The sequence below is a fragment of the Podarcis melisellensis genome (assembly GCF_964234715.1).
Source record: "Podarcis melisellensis genome assembly, chromosome: 3".
Lineage (NCBI taxonomy): Eukaryota > Metazoa > Chordata > Lepidosauria > Squamata > Lacertidae > Podarcis > Podarcis melisellensis.
This window is the reverse complement of record NC_138530.1, coordinates 105,638,031-105,661,084: the sequence shown is the minus strand read 5'-3', so window position 1 is coordinate 105,661,084 and position 23,054 is coordinate 105,638,031. Positions and strand designations below refer to the sequence as shown.

General features: G+C 42.4%; 1 protein-coding gene across 7 annotated transcripts in view; it reads left to right on the top strand.

Annotated features, from left to right (window-relative positions):
• Nucleotides 1-23,054, top strand: part of MACROD2 (mono-ADP ribosylhydrolase 2) — a 987,478-nt gene that overhangs the window by 589,116 nt on the left and 375,308 nt on the right. For all 7 annotated transcript variants that reach the window (XM_081906344.1, XM_081906343.1, XM_081906345.1 and 4 more), the window contains exon 7: nt 5,557-5,587. In XM_081906344.1, coding sequence (XP_081762470.1) covers nt 5,557-5,587 — 31 coding nt within the window. The remainder of the gene's footprint in view (nt 1-5,556; nt 5,588-23,054) is intronic.

Here is a 23,054-nt window from a genome sequence, read left to right as displayed (position 1 = left end):
TTTACTGGCAACCTAACAAAATTGTCTGTATGCCTATGTGCACAGATATGTTTATGTGTGAACTGGGGCAGGAGATAGGTCTCTCTCTCTTGTTCGTTTTTGGTACTGTTTTTGATGTACGATTTTTTTAAAAAAATCAATAGAAGTAAAATTTCAGTTAGATATATGAAGTATGATGCACTGTTGTCATATATGTAAAGGGGGGAGGATGTAAAGATTGGAGTTAATGATCAGTGGAATTCATTTAGAAGATAAATGTATGCAAAATGACACTTCACAGCAAAAGTAATTGGTGAGTGAATGATCATTTTGGCATTGCGGAGTTAATTAGCACATGGAGTAGGACCGAACACCAGTGTCTCTATTTAGTCCCAAATGACTAGAACTGAACTTTTCAGTTCAGCAGTTTCAAGCTAGAGTTTGTCTTTCCAGTTCCATTTTTCCCAGGCTGGCTATCTTAAGATCAATAACTGGATAACTCGCTGGGTTGAAATAGTCTGCTATTGATTTCTAAGTATTGCCATTTCTGATGTCAGATTCGTGCACATTTATTCTTTTGCAAGAAGAAATTCTGTGTAGAATGCGGGAGGGAATTGCTGGCCAGATCACATTGGGAGATGAGCAGGTGATGGAAAATCGGCTTTGTGGCCAGCATTATTAGTGTAATGGTGTTGCTAGAGTAGAGGTGGGAATAGAGTTGTCATTGGAATTTGTGTCTGATTTCTGTGTTTGTGTCTCTGTTGCCTGTCTGTGAGAGGGAAGGCTTATTGCCCAGATGGGCTGTAGATCTTTGAAGATATGTTGGGGGGTGGCTTTAGCTGGAAAATGTATAGATGGCAATGAGTGCTGTTGTGTCCCTTCTAAGTTTGTCCTGTATTGTATTATTCCTGGGGATGCATCAGGCCTTGGTAGTTTGCTTTTTCACTTCATTGGATGGGTATTGTAGTCAAAGAAAAACCTGATGCAAATTGTTCAGCTGTGAGCCTATATTTCTGACATCATAGAGTTGGATTGGACCACAAGGATAATCTAGTCCAACTTTTCCCCAGTGTGGGATTTGAACCCACGACTCTGAGATTAAGAGTCTCTTGCTCTACTGACTGCACTAACCAGAGGCTCTGATCCAGTCTTCCGGCACAATTTAGGGATGCTCCTGACAATGGAATGTATGTGTGTGGGGGGAGACTTTGCTGATTCTCCCTCTTCCTGCTGCAGTTTCTGCCCCACTAGTCTGCTCCAGAGTGTTAGGGTCCTTCCACAACAGTGGCATAAGGAAGTCCATAGGGGAAGGAGGGACCCCTTCCCTCTTCTGCCAGCACAATCTGGCCAACAAACCAGAAGCCTTCCGTGAACGGAAGGAGCATTTCTACTTGCAGAGGCTTAGTTTGGATCCAACCCACTGTGTGCTAGCTGCTTATGAGCCATTCTCCTAGCAATGCAAGGCTAGCGAGGGGAGTGTGTTAGATTTTAGGCCTCTGAAGCATAGCTGTCAACCTTCCTTTTTTTGTGGGAAATCCCCTTATTCCAGCGCCGTTTCCCGCTGCTGTCCCGGATTGTTAGATATCCCGTAGACTGTCCTCAGCACAGGTGAGGCTGCTGATCCCTTATTTTCAAATCTGAAAGTTGACAGCTATGCTCTGAAGAGACATTGCAGCATGGGGATAAAGGCACCGTTGAAGCAAACTACACATTACATTAACCACATGTGTGGTGGAGGAGATAACTGTCCCCTCATGCCTCAGTCTCAACAACCCTGTTTTTTAATCTTGGGAGGAAAGCTGGTATTGACGCTTAACAACAACCAACATCCTGAAATCTATACAGTGCTAGTGCAGAGGCACAGTTAAAACATTTCCTTTGGCCTTTTGCTTTCTCCTCTTCTTTTTTCTCCCTTCTGCCCCACCAATTCTTGCTCTCCCTGAAGCCTGGCACCAATACAATTCTCAATGCCAGTGTGCAGGGCTATTTCCCTGTTAACAGGCTTTCCCCATCCAGTTCTCTAAGCCTGTTTGTTCAAATGATATTTGCTCTATGGCTTCTCGATAGGTCTTTTGTTGTTGCATTGTTTTTCTTCTCGATGTTGGCAGCCACCTCGGTTGGAGAGCTGAAGCAATTCAATATTTTTATTTTTTTTTAAAGTGAAAAATAAATAAATGAGCCTCTCAATTCTCTGCATATTTTACTACCATTCTTTGACACCCAGTGATATTTGAAATGGAAACATCAGCTTGTGTGTGTGTGGGTTTTTGTGTGGGTTTTGCTTTTTTTAAAAAAAGAAAAATCCAATGAAGTCAATTCAGCAACTGCTTTGATGTATTTCATAATATTCAACTTAAATGTAACTTCTGGCACTTCAAGCCGATTGCCCTGTCCTCCAGAGCAACTGAACCATTTTTCTCCATTTCCTATAATGACAGCCTTTTACTTTTTAGAAAATTGTTACCATATTGTCCCTTAATTTGTTTTCTAGGAATAAGAATACCTTGTTCCTTCAACTTTCTCTCAGTGTCATGCTTCCTGTACTGTATTCACCATTGCAATTGCACTGTGTTCGTTTCCTGTTGTTCTGAAAATATAGCGCCCAATAGAATCTGAAATTCCACAGTTTTTGTAATGAGGTTCAAACAAAATATTACTTGCCTTCAGATCGTTGAACTTCAATCTGTATAGCTCTAATCTTTTTCTGTGCAAAGAATTCCTTTATCTGATACTTTGTTTTACTGCCTCTAGACCATTTCTTCTTTGAGAAATATGAATATGCTGTGCTGCGAGGAGTTTGCTATATGTATCTTTCAGTTGTGCGCTCTGTAGTTTTGTACTTTCCACTTCTTACGCCCAAATAATTTATATTATAAAGTGTTGATCAGTGGCAGACACAGAGTAGATCCCTCCAGAAATCTGCTTCATGATATGTCATATTTTTTTGCCATTTTGTTAACAAATGGAATCTGTGACAAAACACTGCAATGTGGAGTGCTCCTTTTCATAATGCCAGCCAGCCATGTCTTCATCCGAGATATTCCATTAATTTCCACTCCACTTTCCCCAGTTTTCCCTTTCCTCCCACCATCAGTCATGTACTCCATGGCAACCGAACATGCTCAGTCTCCTTAGTTTTTTAATGGGTTTTTTTGTATCATTCTTCCAAACTCAGGGTTTCTTGCATGCCTCCATCTGGTGTATAGCTGGTGTCATAAGAACACACACTTGGAGAATGAGTGTGTCATGAATATTAAGGACCGTTGCTCTCAGTGAAACCTCTTTTATTCTACTGTTTGAGTTGGTTGGCATCTGTCTGACTTGGGAGACGATGAAGAGGTGCACCTTTGGGGGATGAGGTCAAGCTGTTGGAAGGTAACAGCGCCTGCTGTGGCTGTAGAGACTGATACAGGAGAGACATGTTTTGCTGAAGTATAGTTAATGCAGCTGGAGGGGACTACTGAAATGCGCTCTACGTGGGGCTACCTTTGAAGGTGACCCGGAAACTACAACTAATGCAGAATGCGGCAGCTAGACTGGTGACTGGGAGCAGCCGCCGAGCCCATATAACACTGGTCTTGAAAGAACTACATTGGCTCCCAGTATGTTTCCGAGCACAATTCAAAGTGTTGGTGCTGACCTTTAAAGCCCTAAATGGCCTCGGTCCAGTATATCTGCCTGGACACTGAGGTCCAGCTCCGAGGGCCTTCTGGCGGTTCCCTCACTGCGAGAGGCCAAGTTACAGGGAACCAGGCAGAGGGCCTTCTTGGTAGTGGCACCCACCCTGTGGAATGGCCTCCCATCAGATGTCAAAGCGATAAACATCTACCTGACATTCAGAAGACATCTGAAGGCAGCCCTGTTCAGGGAAGTTTTTAATATGTGACATTTTAGTGTATCTTTCATCTTTGTTGGAAGCCGCCCAGAGTGGCTGGGGAAACCCAGCCAGATGGGCGGGGTACAAATTATTATTATTATTATTATTATTATTATTATTATTATTATTATTTGGGTTTGGGGGAGAAAAGTGAGACTCAATTTGCAAAAACAAAGATGGTTGCTGTGCTAATGCATACTTAAGGTATCCATTAGCACAACATTTCATGTTTAAGCGTTTGCAGCAAGGTCAGATGTAAAAAGTCGTTCAGAGTCCTGCCTTGTCCAATCTAGAGTTTTGCTGGTGAGATAGGAGCAAAGGTTTGGCCTAATGTGGAAGACCTGCAGATACCTACAAGGCAGTTTGGATTATGAGAATAATGCTATAAGTCAAATGCAGCTTTGTACTTTTACAAACAATCCAGAGGCATTAAGAAGTTGTGCCAGGGACATTTAAAGACTCCAGCTCCTCAATGCCTTTAAAAAAACAAACTCAGGAGCTTAAACAGAACAATGTTGCTGCAGTTCCCATAGATTCCAGCACTGGGAGTTTAGCATAGGATTGGGAACTTTTTGGCCTCTCTTATTGCATGGAAGAGCCTAGTGTGCATGGTTTCCCATTTTCGAGCTTCCTTCCACTCAATGTTTGAAGGTCTGGAGGAGGAGTTGATCAAGACAGTCACACTATGGATGATGCCAGCATGCATTCCAAGCCCCCAACAAGTTATATGACTGCTGTATTAGGAGAAGGAAGAGCAGAGTACAAACTCCTCAGCTTCTCTTATGAGAATTTCCCAAGAAACATTTTCCGAAGTCAAGATAGAGATCTGCTTTGTTACCTATTAAATGTATTATCTATTAAATGTCAGGGGATGCGGGTGGCGCTGTGGGTAAAACCACAGTGCCTAGGACTTGCCAATCGTATTGTCGGCGGTTCAAATCCCCACAGCGGGGTGAGCTCCCGTCTTTTGGTCCCAGCTCCTGCCCACCTAGCAGTTCGAAAGCACCCTTAAGTACAAGTAGATAAATAGGTACCGCTTTATAGCAGGAAGGTAAACGGCATTTCCGTGTGCTGCGCTGGTGCTGGCTCACCAGAACAGCTTCGTCACGCTGGCCACGTGACCCGGAAGTGTCTCCGGACAGCGCTGGCCCCCGGCCTCTTAAGTGAGATGGGCGCACAACCCTAGAGTCGGACACGACTGGCCCGTATGGGCAGAGCTACCTTTACCTTTAAATGTATTACCCTATCAAAGAAAGAGAGTACTTTGTTCTTTGTTCTGAACAAATCTATGCTGTCTTCAGGTGGTCATCCCAGTTTCCTCTAGATGCTTGCAGATTGATCACATTGTAATTGTTCTAATAGCGTCTACTTCATGTAAGTCGCTTTTATTGTTGTTGCTGTTGTTTTTAAAAAAATCCCTGGGTCCTCCCTCTTTTCACATTTGGCAAGGCACTATATGTTTAGCGTTCTCCAAAGTGCTGCAGGACCTTATCTGTTCTCCATTGAGTTCACAAAGAAAATTGTGAGCAGCTTTCTGATCTCCTGAACTAGTTCTCTCAGGCCCTGACAACTTAGAGGTAGGGATTTCTTTACACGAAGCAGTTTGTGGTTTCCTCATTCTAAATGATTCTGTGTAATAAGTGATTCTGAGGCAAAAATAAAATAAAATTCTAATTTACATCTTGGTTTTTGTCTTGCAGGCGTTCCCGTGTATTTCTACAGGAATTTATGGTATGTAAAACCCATTATAAAGTTTCTGTTCAAGCTATATTTCTTCATGACAAATAGTCGACTTTGGTTTTAACAAGAGGGTTTTGTTTTGTTTTTGGCTTTGCTGGAGCGTGTTCTAGTAGATGTTGCATGGGTTTTACATATTCAGTATTATTAACAATTTGTTCTACAATGCCTAGTGGGCTGTGTTGTGCTATCAAATTACAGGCTATGGCCCAAGGACCCAACAGAGAATTGATCTGGTTTTGCAAACAGCTACGCAGCTTAATATTACATGAATAAGAGAGTTTGATTGGCTTCCATAGAAATGCCATTCCCACGGTGGGTGCAGGGCTGAAGATAACAGATGCTGCAGGGTTCTGTGTAAATGATGTATTGGAAGTAGTGCTATAGTATTGTGGGAATAGAGCCTTGTGTGGTACTGTGGGCCATGACTCGTGTTTTGCATACAATTCCTTGTCTCTCCACCTCATAGGATAACAGACAGCAGGGCTAGGAAAGACCTCTGCTTGAGACCTTAGAGAGCCACTGCCAGTCAGAGTAGGCAGTTGAGGCACCATGTGTTCATATTGGGCCAATCACTGCCTCTCAGCCTAACCTACCTCACACGGTTGTTGTGGAGATTAAATGAGAAAGGTGAGAACCATGTTCACCACCTTGATCTCCTTGGAGAAATGCAGCAAACAAACAAATGTTTTCTCAGGATGTAGACAAGATGGAGACAGTAGCCAGGTTTCTGCAACACACAATGAGAATTTGTGAATGCTATACAACACTAACTTAAGTGCTAAATGCAGCGTTTGTGGTAGGGTTTTTTTGGTGTGTGGTTTTGTTTGTATTGAACCCTACTGGAATCTAGTACGTATGCCAATAAAATTTTTAGAATCTATGAGAATCTAAACAAATAAATATTGGAATTATTAGACCATAGACTGGCAGAAATTGTTATGTTTCCACAAGCTGGGTGCTGGGTGCTTTGGAAGAGTGAATATTGACCAGTCAGAACTGGCAAGGGGTAAAAGCTTGTGTCAGGTATACACAGTGCTTTTTTTCTGTGGGGGAGGGGAACACAGGAGTATGTATACCCCTAAACATTTTGTGAATCTAAGTTTGGCCTCACTGAGGGGCAGTATTTCAATATGAGTAGGTAAAATGAGAGTACCCCTAAACAACTTTTAAGGGGGAAAAAGCACTGGGTATTCATGTTATAAACAATGAAATGAAATCTCAAAAATTCTATTATTCTATGCAGATTCAGATCTGATTGCCTTTTTCATAGCCTGTCCACCTGTAACGAGCACTATCTGGCAGTTTGCCTTAGAATAGCTAGGAATTATCTGAGATCATCTGCAGAGAAATTGAGTCACTCCCAATGGCTTGGAAGATGTGTGTGCATATCTCCATCTCTCCTCTTGTCCCCCACTGGTCCCCAGCTCCAACGCATCTCTTTCCTTGTGTTGGAATACAAAGCACAAGGAAGAAGAGTAAGTATTGTTCCCTCTAGCCTTGTTCCTGGTCTCCATGTGTTTACTAGACCTTGTGAACTAACTGTAGTGTATGCTGTGTTCACACATCATGGTAAAGCAAACTATGCCTTATCAGGACTATGTGGATAGTAGTCTATGCTCCTTCCTGGTCCTTTTAGCTCAGTACTGTATGACAGCTAAACCAAGGTTTGGCTTATGGTGTCATCCAAATCCGGGATTGTGGTTAAACTTCCTCCCCCTTATCTATTGTCTGTAGCCAAGAACAAACTTGCACAATCGGAACATGTGTACAGATAGAGGCAACATGCACACAGTTTATGCAGTCACAGGGTCTGTTCATAAATGTCATGATGGATGCCAATTTGCATAAAGAACAGTATGGTGTCCATATGAGAAACCAGTTCAAAGAGTTTCTATAGAATAGTCATTACAAAATGATTAAAATATTGACTTTTTTTTTTAAGTTCTTAGTAAATAGAGCAGCTGCTGCTTGGAGTCCATTAGGATATTCAAAGTATTTCAGCAGTCTAATTAGCTACTCTGTCTAAGAATTTGTCATATACATTATTTAACAGAGATCTTATTTTAAATGGCGTGCTACCCATGTTCAAACTGTTCCTTCAGTCCATTTCTCTCTGGAATACATTCTACATGCTTAGAAATTATTACCAGGGTGTCCATTGATTAACACTCAGCCATCTAAAATTAGCATTAATAGGATATATTTAGCAGACATACTGACTCCAGAAGGAGGATTTAAAGGTATTAAGCTCAGTGCCTTGATGGGCATCGCCCTCTTGTTCTTGCTCTCTTGTATTATGAAATGTACATGTGCTGTAAATTTGTGATGTCCACTTGACAAATAGATCTATTGTTTCACCGTAATTTAAGACTAAATCTCAAAACCCACAGTACTACATTTTATCTTTTCTACTTTGTGTGGCCGTTCTGGTTAATGCTGCACCAATATATATATATATATATATATATATATATATATATATATATATGCTTTCGTAGATATATATATATATATATATATATATATATCCCACCCCTGCCCCGGGAGGTGGAAATGTTTATGAAGAAACATTACTTTCTGCATGTACAGTTTTATAAAAAGAAACTTTTTAAAGTATAGGAAGGAATTAAATGCTGTGCTAAGGCATTCATTCTATCAGGATAACCATTTCAGTTTGCCAGATGGATTACTCTGAGCTTCTGCTTAAGCATGCTGTTCTGGGGGTTCTGCCCACCCACACCTGAGCCAATTTTGGGGGGTGTGGGAGAGGAGTGGAAGAAAGCTGCATTGTGCAAGCATAAGTCCTTGCACAGGCTTCTTCGTCAACCCATCAGGGATCACATAGTGACCATTATAGCACCACATAGCCAATCAGATGTTGCTGTGTGAGGATGTTACTGAGGCCAATGACACCTCTTGTTAAACGCTTTGAACCACCTAGGCCTCACATGACAGTGCATATCTTGTACTCTTGGATCCAGTATCAAATCAGCAGGGATGACTAGTCACCATCCGTCCAAACCTCACCAGGTTGTGGTCCATCCATGCCAACAGGTTTATTGGACTCTGCCCCCACTACTTGACCACTACCAAGGTAAAGGTAAAGGGACCCCTGACCATTAGGTCCAGTCATGACCGACTCTGGGGTTGCGGCGCTCATCTCGCTTTATTGGCCGAGGGAGCTGGCGTTTGTCTGCAGACAGCTTCCAGGTCATGTGGCCAGCATGACTAAGCCGCTTGTGGTGAACCAAAGCAATGCACGGAAACGCCGTTTACCTTCCCGCTGCAGCGGTACCTATTTATCTACTTGCGCTTTGACGTGCTTTTGAACTGCTAGGTTGGCAGGAGCAGGGACCGAGCAACGGGAGCTCACCCCGTCGCGGGGATTTGAACCGCCGACCTTCTGATCGGCAAGTCCTGGGCTCTGTGGTTTAACCCACAGCGCCACCCGCGTCAAATACCATGTTAAGTATGCACTGGGCCCACAATGTACAGTCTCATGGTTGTCAATGTGGCCATGTTGTCTTGAGTCAAACCAAATAAGGAGGCCTTAGTGTGTTGGTTGAAGTTGTTTGGGGGCACTCCTACACCACTGCCAAAACTACCTCCACCAGTTCAGACAGGGAGGTTGTTGGGCAGTGGGGCCAGTGTTACGTCTTTCTGGTCGAACTCTAACTCTCGGCTCCAATGGAGGATTGCTGCAGCACTTTTTTATGTTATTATACAAAGACAGTCAAAACAAGGCATCTTTATTTTCCTTCTCTTCCTGTTCTAAAACTGGAAGAACCAGTGTGTCATCACGCTCGGTTATTTTGCTATCAGTATGCTAGATAGGAAAGCTGCTATATCACTGGATGAGTGCAACCAAAGAATGAGACTCCACATGGCTCTCTCTAATGAATGGCTGATACTGTTCCCTAGCCAGGAACCAGATTGAGATGGTGCACTGTAGCTGCTTCTTCAACCTCCACGTCCATGGGTTTTGCTTGCGCTAATGACAGGGCATTTCAACCCTGGAAGTGGATTCTGACTTTATCTCTTCAGCACCTGTTTAATGTACTGTCTGCTATTGACTACTGTGAACCTTTCCCCCTTTCTTTTGTCTGGAGATGTAACATCCAAGAAAGCTAATGTATCAGCAGCAAATGAAATTCAGTGACAAGAATGAAATGTGGCTTTTGCCACTCTTGAGTGAATTAATTTTGAAAGCCGGTATAGTCAATGGATAAACAATGAACGGAGGGTCTGGATTCAAGTCCGACCTTTCACACCATCTCACAGCATGGGAATCAATAGCCCCACAGGTTTGTGAAGAGGGAGGAGGCATTCAAAATGGTAAAGTATCTTACTGATCAAAAGGGTTTGATACAATATGGGACTGGAAGATGGAACTTTTCTTAAAAAAAGAAAAGGAAGAAATTCAAAGAATCCGAAGAAAGTGCTTTTAAGATTATTTTTGGTGGAAAAACTCCCACAAATGTGCATTTTCTTGTTAAGTGGGATGCTTTTGTGTCCTCTTCATTTAACTCCCCACAATTTTTTATAGTCTCTTTTCTACATGTTTTCATTTCAGATTGTCCACAAATGAATTTCAGGATGTTCACTCTTCATTGTATTAATGAAGAAGGAAAATCCTATGAGGAAGGCTAGGAATAATAATAATAATAATAATAATAATAATAATAATAATAATAATAATATATTTATATCCCGCCCATCTGGCTGGGCTTCCCCAGCCACTCTGGGCAGCTTCCAAAAAAAATTAAAATACTGTAATACATCAAACATTAAAAGCTTCCCTAAACAGGGCTGCCTTCAGATGTCTTCTGAAAGTCTGGTAGATGTTGTTCTCTTTGACATCTGGTGGGAATCATGGGAGAGGTCAAGAGCCAATACAGGGGGAGGGGCATACCTGGAAGAAAGGTTTCAGAAAATAGCATATGATCCAGTCTTCCCAGGGTGGTAGTTTCAATGGGAATATGTTTCAGGCATGAGGTTTACTGCGCATTGATAAATGAGTGTAGAATGCGTCATGAAAACCCACATTCCCTTCTGCACAAACTTCTATGCCAGTTGTGGGCAGGTCTAGGAGCCAAACCTCACTCAACCTTTTTTATCCTCCAGGCAGGGAAGCAGGAAGCATGAGCAGAGCTCAATAACACATTATAGCCAGGCAAAAACACTCAAGGAGAGTGTATAGCAGGGCGGAGGAGGGAGTGTGGCTGGACACAGTCCCAATGGCCAAATAGAGAATCCTAGAGGGCTGCATGTGGCCCCCGCATGTGAGGAGGTTTCTCATCTCTGATGTACAAAGTTGGATGCAGACCTGAATGGTTAATGAGCTTGTCTCTGGAATAGGCTTCCTGACAGTGTTTCACAAACTGCAACCCTGAAGTGCAGCTCTCTTTTGGGTAAAGGCTGACAAGCTCCAGACTGAACAACCATTTTCACTTCTGTGGACGTTCACTTTCTGCAGATTTAATGTCTTCTTTCTTCTTTGGCGATCACTTGTAGCCAAGTAAAATTGTCTTCCATAAACAAGGTTTTAACCATGGGTCCATAAGTGACTGTGGCCAAGTGTGGATCCACACGTCCTTCCACAGTGGGGACATGGGCTTCCGGGAGGGAGTTGATCACGGTGAGGGTTTGCCAAGCGTTTCTTCCTCTTAGCACGTTTCTCCCTTTCATCCTGAGTTCGAGGGTCTTCAAAGCCCATGACACCTTTGGTAAAGGCTGTTCTCCAATTGGAGCGCTCACAGGCCAGTGTTTCCCAGTTATCGGACAAGACAACTGGGGCAAGACTGGGTTGGTGCCTTCAGAATTCTGTTCTGTTTCCAGCTGGAATTTAAGTGCATTTTTTACCAGCAGGGTAACAAAAAAAATAACACCTTTATTTGTATGCCTGCTTGCAAGATGGGCAATGTATGTCAACTATCCACTGGAGTTGTTAAGAGAGCAAAGAGAGAAAAGGTCACCTTAGTCACCTTTTCTGCTTCTTTGAAATACACTGAGGACTGGGGTTTGGCTCAATGAAAGCAAATGCAGTTTATTTCTAAGCTGTCACTGTTGTGGAATGGCACTGGTTTGAGGGGCACTCCGCAAGCAGACTAACTGTAATTGGCAATCCATTTCTTCATTTCCTTTGTACAACCAACCCTGACAAATTAATCGCAATCAAATGCTGGCTGCAGTAAGGGGCAACCTATGCAGCATGGAAGAAAAATGAGGTCTCTGGCTGGCCTGACAGCCTAATCTTTCAGTTCACCCCATTATAGTGAACAAGGGGACTTTGGTGTGCCTGTCACCAGTACCACCCATAAAGAAACTGTCCACTTCCAAACCTAAGGTTTAGCTGAGTTGATAAAGGGTATTGAATGCTACTTCACTACCTCGTTAATCAGCCTGTGGACTGAGGATCCAATGTATTAGGATCCTGATGAGGAAGCAGCACTGTGAACTGGCTTTACAAGATCCAGAAGGATAATATCAACTAAATGAAACAACGAAGACCGATTTCACACTGGATTTCATGTGAATTGGAAAACGTTATTGGTTTTGGAGAGGGCCAGAAATGTTATTAACTGTCGTAGTTAACCAAGGTTTTCGTTAAGGCAATTGTTTCTCAAACTCGCCTTTTGATCGGGGAATTGTTAATCAATAAATATTTCACTTCTTTTGAACAATATGTTTTAAACACTAGGTAAATGTTTCAAATGGAAAGTAAGGAAAGTTGGCTGTTTATTCAGTATTTATTTTCCATCCTAGGCAAAGGGCTCAGGGAGTGATGCACAATCTCTTTCTCTCTCATTTATCCTCACCTGCTGAGGAAAGAGAGTGGAGAGATAGTAACTTACTTTGGCTCCCTGGCTGATATCTGTTGTGTATATTGTATCTGTACTGGAATATAAAGTGTCCAAAGGGGAGCTGCCCTAAGTTAGAAATAATTCAAATTGTTCAAAACAGCAGGTAATACTCTTAGGACACAGGATATTGTAATATTATTTCACATCAGACGTCAATGAATATGAAAAACTAGCTAAGCCAGTGCTATAGAAAGGTGCTTTTTTAAAAAACAACAACATAGCCTTCTCCTTGATTTCTTTATGCAGCATTCAAGCATTCCCTTGCAGTCACAGGAAGGCTATACCACACGCTTCTTCTGAAAATTTGAGTAAGCTTTGGCCATGTTCAGGGCAAATTTCAGTTGATCAAATGTGACAATTGGATCACATTGTAAAGTAAAGGAAAAGGACCCCTGGATGGTTAAATCTAGTCAAAGGCGACTATGGGGTGTGGTGCTCATCTCGCTTTCAGGCTGAGGGAGCCAGCGTTTGACCACAGACAGCTTTCTGGGTCATGTGACCAGCATGACTAAACTGCTTCTGGCGCAGTGGAACATGATGGAAACCAGAGTGCATGGAAACGCCGTTTACCTTCCCATCACAGTGGTACCTATTTATCTACTTGCACTGGTGTGTTTTTGAACTGCTAGGTTGGCAGGAGCTGGGACGGAGCTCAACCCGTCATGTGGATTCAAACCACCAACCTTCCGATCAGCAAGCCCAAGAGGCTCAGTGGTTTAGACCACAGTGCCAACCCCTCCCTTAACGTTACCATATCACATTGGTTGGCCCTCTGGGACCTTGTAGAGTTTTACTCCTTGGACCGTTGAGGTTACTGGTAGGATGATTAGAATGTGAATTGGTTCCTCCAGCATTACAATAGTTACGTACATCTGTGCCACCTGCTGAATCTTTTGTTAACCTCAAAGCAACAGGAATCTAGGATTATGAAATGGGATTATTTACACCAGTCTGGAAATATAGCCCATGTTATTGAGTCCTCACTCTTCTTATTTTTCATTTTCCACCCATAACACCCACTCAAAGCCCTGTATTCCATGTTATTAGTAACAAGTATACCATCATTAACACAACAATGGGATAAGAATATGTTGTAAACGGAGATTTTGTGTTTAGGATCATGCCAAAACAGTATTGAGGAATTACTTAGCGAGAAGCATTTAAAACATGTAAAATATTTTGAGAGACTTAACAGCATAATCCTATGAAAGCCTATTCAAAAATAAGTATGACTGAATTCTGTGAATTTCTTCCCATTTAAGCATGTATAGGTCTGTGCCTGCAAATACTGCCCTACCAATAAAAATAAACGAATTAAGTCAGACACCTGTAGGGTCAGGAGGCCAGTTCTTTCCACCTCTCAGGCTGGCAGTATTGAATTGCTGCATCAGATTAATTGAAACAACACCTTGCATGTTCATTTAGTCAGCATAACATTATCCGCTTAGCAGGGAGACCAGAAGGCATTTAGCGTCACCCTCCCCTCTCTGAATTGTCTTCATTCTAGCTGGCCACCATAAGAAAATTATGTAACATTGAACAAGTTGTTTGTTTTCTTTTTCCCTCCTCACCACTTTTTCCTTTTGTGCTGTGCCTGTTAAACTGTAATCCTGTTTTTGTTTTAATCTCTGTACAATGCTTAGCAAAATGCAGACACTTAGTAGATCGTTGTCACCATTAATGTCAATAGTAAATAAATAACTCCTGCTAACCGAAGACAGATGAAACAATATTGTCCCCTAGTTGTTGTTGTTTTAATGAACAAAAATGATCTCAGACCTATTTTTGGGAATTAAACAGCTGTAGAAAGATGGAGCTATAGACAGATTGTTAGACTGATGAAGACTGACAGTTTGGTTTAACATTATAACGAGGAGAAAATTAACAGTTTATCCCTATTACAATGAAAGCCTCCTAAAAATTAATGCTCCTGGCTTGGATCCCGCGAGCTTAGGAATAGTACTGTGCTCCCAGTGGTGGCAGGTGGAAGGAGTTGATTTTCATCATTCTCACTGCCCCCTGTATCCCCACCCCAATTTGCTCCAAAGGGTTGAGAGACACTCTCACAAACCCCCATACCCAAAACAGCATGGTAAGTGACATTCAGTGGCTTTGAGAGGAAGAGGGGATCAGTGAAAAATCACATTTCCCTCTTCCACTGTCACAATCTTCTCCTGGATCAAAAGCTGCTTCACAAATTGAGGGGGGTGGGGGTGGGTCAGGATCCAAACCATTGCCTCTTGAGAAGCACACAGAGAAAATACAAATCCTGTACACAACATGGGAGCAGCTATGTCCGGACTTGGAAGAAACACATTTGCAGTTTGCTCATAGGAATTTGAAGTTAGGAAGGAGAGACTTGTTCTCTCCAAAACAGCTATGTGCTAGTTGGACCTCTATAGGTGAGGTTAGTTTAGCTCCTTCATAGAGTCAAATAACCCAAATCAACCACTACTAATTGTTGTTTCACTATCCTTTTAAACATGAGGAAATCCACTCCCTCAGACTGGCATAAACTGCTTTATATTTATATCTACTGTTTTACGTAGATGTTCAATATTTTTGTGTCTGAAAGGATGAAAGGATCACAAACAATCCCAGGTTGTTTAGCTGACAAATTATCCCATGATTCATGTTGTACCAGCTTTCTGTACATCTGAAAACACAGTTAAGGCTGAAATTAAACAGGCTGCTTATTTACCAGTTTTTTTTTCAGGATCCCAGCTAAGCTTGTAGAAAATCTCACTGCTATAAAATTGGATTACTTGTGTGGTAAACCTGTATAGCAACGATCTAAATTTAGTCAAGGAATTGCACGGATTTCTATTTAGGAGTAAATTTCAGTACCCCTTATCCAGTGGTAGTGGCAGTGCATTCGGTTAGGTTAGCTGCAGCTGAAATAATTTTTTATCTATCTTTTCCTATTCCTTTAAGCTACGTTTGTACTTTGCATGTTTTCATCTTCAAGGTAAATAGCAACTTCAGGGAGCTGTTTAGATTGGAAAAACAGTACAAAGGACTGATCCCTCTTCCTCTAGAGAAGTGGCCCTGACCCAGTTTAACAATTGTTTTTTAAACTTTATGAAGCCTTCAGTCCCAAAGATACATTATTTAGTCAAAAATATATTGTGTTGATCCCAGTTCAAACCTCCAGCTATGTTATAAAGCCCAAACTCCTTTCAGATTTCTGGATTAGATTTGATTGACCACACTGTGTTGTGTAGAGTTTATATTAAGCATCAAAATTGCTATCAGTGTCAGCCCTGCTAAGAGTACATATCAATGCAAATTGAATCTATCAGAGTAATTGGCCAATATAAGGCATAAGCTTAGACAATGAGTCATAATAGCTTTTCATTTGATACACTTTAATAGCCTCAAAACATTAATCATTTTCTTATGTCTTTTAATTACCATAAAGTAGTTATGCTTAACGTCTGTAATAGGCTTTATACATTATACCGCTGTGCTTTTTAAACCATGCTTTTTATGGAAAGTTGTAAATATAATATAAGAGCCCATTATGGGTCCTCAGCCATTTTAACCTGCTGCCGTTATCAGGACAAGTAAAGCACAACAAGATTTTCTGACCATATTTTTAATGGGTCAGCTATTCCCCTTTATTTCTGCCTTATTGGCAGTTAGCAAAGCAGCAGGTTGGTTTCTAAATCTTAAACTTTCTTAATGAAAGAAATACTATTTTCTGTCCAGTTTAAAGAAATGCATTATGGTTCTGCAGAGAAGTGTGGACTTGGCATATCTGTGTGGATGGATGTTTTAATCTGTTTTTAGCCTATCACTGTTTTTACCTTATTTAATGCTTTTGTAAACTGTTTTGAGGTGGGTTTTTTCCAGTCAAGGGGTATATAATTTTTATGAAATAAATAAATGGTCCCTTGGTGAAGAATTTGAAAATGGAATAGTGGCAGCAGTTATGGCCCCATATTTTGCTTCCCACTGTGGCAGTGGCAGCACCACCTTTGGAAATGTTTGGCAGCTACCGTGGCTGGAAATGACAAGTGAGACCAATGCCCAAGCCAGGCCTTGCCTCCCTCTGCCTAAGCGGTTGCTTCACACATGGGCCATAACCGTAGCTTAGAATCTGAGGGCAAGCCTTAGTTTTGTGGTGCTTCATCTTATCTTTATACCTCCCTGCCTCAGTGCAATAAGTTCCTAGTTAGTATTCCCACACATCAGCCACAGAGATTCTTCCTAATCAAAGTTGTCAGCGATAATAAAGGTAATGAGTGTGGATATTGGCAGCATTTCTCTGTCAACTGTAATGAAGATTCTTTGTTTGTGGAATCATTTACCAAACAAGATATCCTATGCCCTGATTAATGCCTTGTCACTCTCCCCGAATATACGGAGCAGCAACAGAAATAGTTGCCACATCACTAGTCTTCAGGTTTTGGAGGTTTGGTTATTGATTGTCATTGTTCTGTTATGGTCCCAAGGAGGAGCTCATGGGGCAAGGCAGCAAGTTAGGTTGTTTGTTGTGGCACCAAGGACAGTTACTTGTGAGCAACCTGCTGCAAGTAGAGCTGGAGGTGAACTGAGACCTTTTTTGAGCCTTTGCCTTGTTCTGTGTCGCTTTGCTGGAGAATGGGTCAGCCCTCTGACCTGAAGATCTGCTTCCCTCCATTGCCACCTCATTGCATGGTTGGACTGGTGAAAGTCCTAGCTCTGGTTACATAGGATCCACTGCTTTGAGACCCAGTTCAATGGGCTTCTGCCTGCCAGCCTCATGTTCATTGGAGCCCTGATGGCAGACTCAGAGCCTTTTGGGCCAATGGATGTATACCCTCTGATTCCCCTAGACTCTGGGTCATGGCACTTACTCTCTTTGCTGGCAAACTCATGGTATGTGCCATTATCATCTGGATATCATCTTATCAACTTGCAGGTAGATTAGATGAAATAATGTCACTCCATATTATATGTATTCTTTTAAATCTTCAGAGTTGACTTATGACACTATCACTAAGGGCAGTCAGAGTTCAGGTTGCATAATTTCAGATGTGTTAGAGAACCTTTATTTATGCATTCTTAAAATACCTTCAGGGCATGTTCCTCATATCTGATATTCATACATCACATCAACTGGGATTATGTACTCTCCTCATATTCATGCAGTAGCAACGTCTGCCCCTGTTGTAATTTAAAAGGAAGTTATGTTCATACTGGTGTCTGCTAGAAGGACCAGTATAAACCAGTCCAAGCTGTTGAATGAGAACCCATTCCTGTTGTGGAAAAACTATGGTTTAGTCTCTCTGTGACTGCTGACATATGAAGGCATATAAAGAAGTAATTCTAAAAGAGGGAGGAAAATAAATCCATCATCTTGTCCATGATGTGCACAATTGGCTTTTTCTTCATGTCTGGAGTCAATAGCCTTGCACACTTTTTGTCTGGAGGTATTACTATGATGGTGTACAAACTGTTTTTAAGGCTGAAATCTTAACCCAACTTGCCCGTTGGGTGCAACTTACACACTGAATTCGTTTGGATTTACTTCTGAATAGATGTGGCTACGGTTGAATTGTAATTGTTGTTATACAAAACTGATACTTGCATGAAATGTTGCATAAATTCTTCACATGGAGTCATCATTTGACTTATGTGTACCATCTTCTTCCAGCAGCTGTTGGGCATCCAAGGCCTGGCTTTCAGGTTTACTTTATTGTGCATGTGCACATAGTATAAACAAATGGTGCTTTCATGCTAGATTTCTCATACAAAAATATTTTGTGCCACATATATTCAGAGAGGCAAAACATTGTGAGGACTATCTTACTTAATGGGGGAGGAGGCTGAAGAGGAGGGGGAAAAGGCAAGTTAATTTCAGGGGCTCATAATACAACCCTGTGCATGTTTACTCAGAAGCCCCACTGTATTTGTTGAGGCTTACTTCCATGAAATTGTGCATGTGATTGCTGCCTGTGTTGGCAGAATGTCCTACATTTTCATGTCTTAGCCAGGGGAGTCTTCAACAGAGTTGGACCAAGAGGGCCTGGCCTAAAAGTAGGCTCTGGGTCAGGTGCCTTAAGTGCCATCTGGAAAAGTGCCTGTCTACCTGCAAGAACTCCCCAAGAGTAAAGGTATCTTTGGGAGTGAGACCCTCCTCACAAAGAGACCTCTGCAAAGGAAGGATTTGATAGGGTCAGCTGAGGTTGGGGTGTGGCTCCTGCCGCTTTAGCTCAAAAAACACCAGTGCTGAGCTGGAATATGTGCTAGAAAGTCTATGTACCAGCTTTGTGTCCTATCTGCTAGCATGACTTTCCTTTCTTCCAACAATACATCTGATTCCCTGTTGTGCTGGTTTCAGCAGGGATTAGATACATTCTGGTGCTCCTGAGTCTATCCAATCCCTTCCTACAGCAATGTGACAGGGAAAGGTGCCAGTTTCAAACAGAGTCAAACGTACAGCTGCATTGGGAGCACACTACCAATTGTATATTTGCAGCAGTGACTTTTATCTTTCCTGCCCTTGATATCAGGAGACTGATCCCTCCCACCTGTCAATGTGGCCCATGGAGGGTTATGTACTTTGGGATCCAACTCTCCAGCCAAAAGTGGGTCTCTCTCCCCCCCCCCCCCCGATTTACAAAATGAGGTTTCTAGAAGGGCAGTTCTGTCTTATTGGTCCTATAATGCGATTCCTATTTCTTTTATGAAAGAGTTTCAGCAGATTAGATTTGCAATATAAAAATACACCTGCTGGTTAAATAGAATTGCCCCAAGAACTCCTGCAAACATTCCTTTCCTTTCCTTTCCTTTTCCTTTCCTTTTTCCTTTCCTTTTTCCTTTCCTTTTTCCTTTCCTTTTTCCTTTCCTTTTTCCTTTCCTTTTTCCTTTCCTTTTTCCTTTCCTTTTTCCTTTCCTTTCCTTTCCTTTCCTTTTTCACGCACTTGCATTCTCCTGTGCGAATCCTTCTGTGTACCTTCTCTAGTTCTAGAATGCTTTAAAATGAGGTGATAAGTACTGAACATAGTGTTTCAAATGAGGCTTGTCTAGCATCATTATTACAATGTTAGTGTAATCTACCATGACACCTTTAACTATTTCCGCTGTGCATCCTGTACTTGTATTCACCTTTATTTTAAATGGTACAGTTTGGGATATAATGATGAAATCCAGTGCTACAAAAGTCCCTCCCCCAATTGGTTAATTTCCTTGACAGCCAATGATAAACTTGTGGGAATGCAGAAACACGTCTGTGTAGCTTGAGTGTAAAATATGGGATAATATACAGCCCCAAAAGGAATCCTGAGACCCCCGGGTACAGGGCAGTATATTATTATTATTAGTAGTAGTAATAATAATAGTAATAATATGCATTAATATCCAGTCCATCATAAGTTCAGGATACCACACATCCACTTCTGGACACACCTCTCACTGACCTTGTCCCACACGCCCTTTTGCCTGGCTGGAATGTGTCCTTGGGCTGTGATAACTCATCTTGCTTGTTCGAATGGGAGGCAGGGGTGTGCAGGTGTATGTGCATGTACAGTAGAAGCCTCTGGCTTTTGCACGGTCAGAATGCTGCCTACTGTACAGAAGTAGTACTCGCACGCATTGCTCTGCCCACCTTTGTCTCTGGCCCTTTCCTCCTCTGCCTTTGGCCATGCCCAGCTCTCCAGCCCTTCAGAACGTTGCCCATAAATGAATGGGGCTCTTGTGCTAAAAAAAAGATTCCCCATCCTTTCTGTATTGGATGCAGTGAGGCAGCTGACTTTGTGTGTCTTAAAAAAAATCATTTAATTTATTATCGTACTCCCCCCTCCCCTTGCCAAGGATAGAGGGAACATTGTGGGATTTCCTGTGTTGCCTTAGCTGCAGAAATACCTTGCCTAGCTTTGGGTACTATTTACCTTGACTAGGGGGATGGGGAGTATGTCATTTACATCTATACCTCAGGGCCAGCTCTCTGTTTTGGATGAGCCCTCATGGTTCAAGAAGACAGAACTCTTGTATTCAGCATTGTCCTGCTGCCTGCCATGTGAGGGTTTCCCCCTACTTTCTCAGTCCAGTGGTACCTCGCAAGACGAATGCCTCGTAAGACGAAAAACTCGCAAGACGAAAGAGTTTTTCGTTTTTTTGAGTTGCTTCGCAAGACAAATTTCCCTATGGGCTTGCTTTGCAAGACGAAAACATCTTGCGAGTTTGTTTCGTTTTTCTTAAAACCGTTAATACCCAGGGAATCCGTGCTTCGCAAGACGAAAAAACTCGCAGAACGAAAAAACTCGCAGAACGAATTAATTTCGTCTTGCGAGGTACCACTGTAAGCTACTTTTATTTCTCATGAACCAGAGTGTGCTGCCATGCATTGTAGGTTTTTTGACCTCATTGATGTCACATGGTTGTCACCCTACTAAAGGCTTCCGGAAATCTGGAAAATTCCCACTTATTCTGCTTTTGTTATCATATGAATGGCACCACATTGCAATGGCAACTATGCAGTGGAGGATATTTATTTTTTAAGATGACTTGCTATGTCCAGGTCAAAAATACAGTTAATAGGACATTCCCTAGCGAGTGTGTTTAGGATTGCAGCCTTAAAGAATGTAAGTGTTAGTTGAACGGAACCTGAGGGGGCAAATCCACATATCTCCCCACCACCACCACCAGTCAGAGAAGGGAAATGAATTGCAAGCCCTTATGTCACGAGCAGGGTGTCCTGATGTTTGAGTGTAGGTTACTGCCTGGTCTAATAGGCAGTGGATAATGTAACATTCCAGTTGTCCACATTAAGCTTCCAGATGAATTATAGTGCTGGATTCCTGGGTGTCTTTCTAGTCTTCTGGTGTACCCCCACAAAGATAGACACAAAGTCAGCCAAAATATCAATTCTCTTATTTCCTAGCAAATCCTATTTCTCTATTCGGTGAGACCTTTCCTCTTTTTGTAATATTCTAAAGGCTACTGCAAAATGACATGCTAAGAAATTTGTGAAGAATGGTGATTTTATTATTCCTCAAAAGAGTTCTCTGACAAAAATTGAATGCTTTCACCTAAAAGCCAGATGGCCTGTTGATTCTGGGTATATAATAGATCGTCCTGGGCCTTAGGAATTTTCATTACACACCAAGCAAAAAGCATTTGCGACTGCATTTAATATGAGGCTAGAAAACCCCCAGCAGGCTTGCATTTTGACAGTATTTTTCAGCATGGGCTGCAAATGCTATTTAATATGTCTTTGAAAGAGAGTTCAGCTCAAGATTAAACTGAATTTGAACTTGTGGGATCAGAAGTGCCATTAGCAACTTGCTTAATTTTCTCCTTGACTGAAGTATTCAAAAATCAACGAGTGCATATATTGTGAATGAAATGCAAATGATCAAGAAAAGTGTTGTTTGGCAATTTTTGAATTCTCTAAAGCTCGAAAGTGTGACACTCTCAAGGACGTCTCATTGCTGTTATCACCCATATACTCGCGGTTTGGAATCTGTTCATATGATCTGCAGTACTGACACATAAGAGCTTCAGATGTGTTGAACCAACATCTGACTGTCGAGAAGAAACGTGATCTCCTTTCTTCTGGCACTGTCTGTTGGACCTTGGAATATGAAGAAAGCTCACATGCAGATGGTCCCCGGTTCAAACTCCCAAATTTCCAGATAAAAGATGCTTTGTCTGAAACTCTGGAGAGCTGCATGAACAGTGCTGAGCTAGATGAACCCATGATTTTTCAACTTACAGATTTGAAAATAAGGGACCAGCAGCCTAAATAAGTGATTTTAGTCAACCAGCTGAAATACGAAGTTAAAAGGGACCAGATAATTTTGGAGAGCAGTGCTGGTTTTTAGCCCTTCGTTTCCAGAGGTTGCTGCTCAAGACACCAGCTGATGAAACACTGCAATTACATAACTACAAGCAGCAACCACTTTTCGCACAAAACGAAGTCCAAGCTACGAAGATGCTGCTGCAGTTCTGTATCTTTTCTCTCGTGCTCCATCTGCAGCTCTCAGTTCCATCAGGTGGGGCGGGAGGAAGAGGGGGTGGGAATAGTGCCCGAAGTAAACCCGCAGATCAAACCATCTATGCTAGTCTACCACTACAAATCTATGGGAGAAGCACTTGCGGTCCTTCCTCTGCTTTCCCCCTCTATGGTTAGCCCTTGGAACACCTGCCCATGCCTCCGCCTCCTCCTCTTCCTCCTCTCTCTGAACTACTTTCTCTATGGTTGCCCTCACTCTCCTCTCAAGGCTCCTCAGCAATTCATAGGCCACACCAGACTGCCCATCTCATCCGGGTCCTTCGGTGGCACAGCCACAGTATGGCCTAGCAGGAGCGGCAACGACAGGCAGAGTGGACGCCCCAGGCAGAGACGCTCAGTTCGGCGGCTGCGAGGAGGATGGCGGCAGAAGGGCCCGAGGTTCCTGCCAGTCCTGGCGGGGAGGGTCTCCCAGGGGCTGAGGCTGGTGAGAGGAGGCCGGAGGGGGGCGGGCCAGGCAGCCAAGAAACACAGTTGGAGCCTCCCTCCTCCCTGGCCGGCAGGGAGGGAGGGAGAGGAGCTGCTTCCTTTGAAACCCGGGAAATTTAAGGGACATCCATCAATAAGGGACAGCAGCGGGACATGGCCCTGGGAT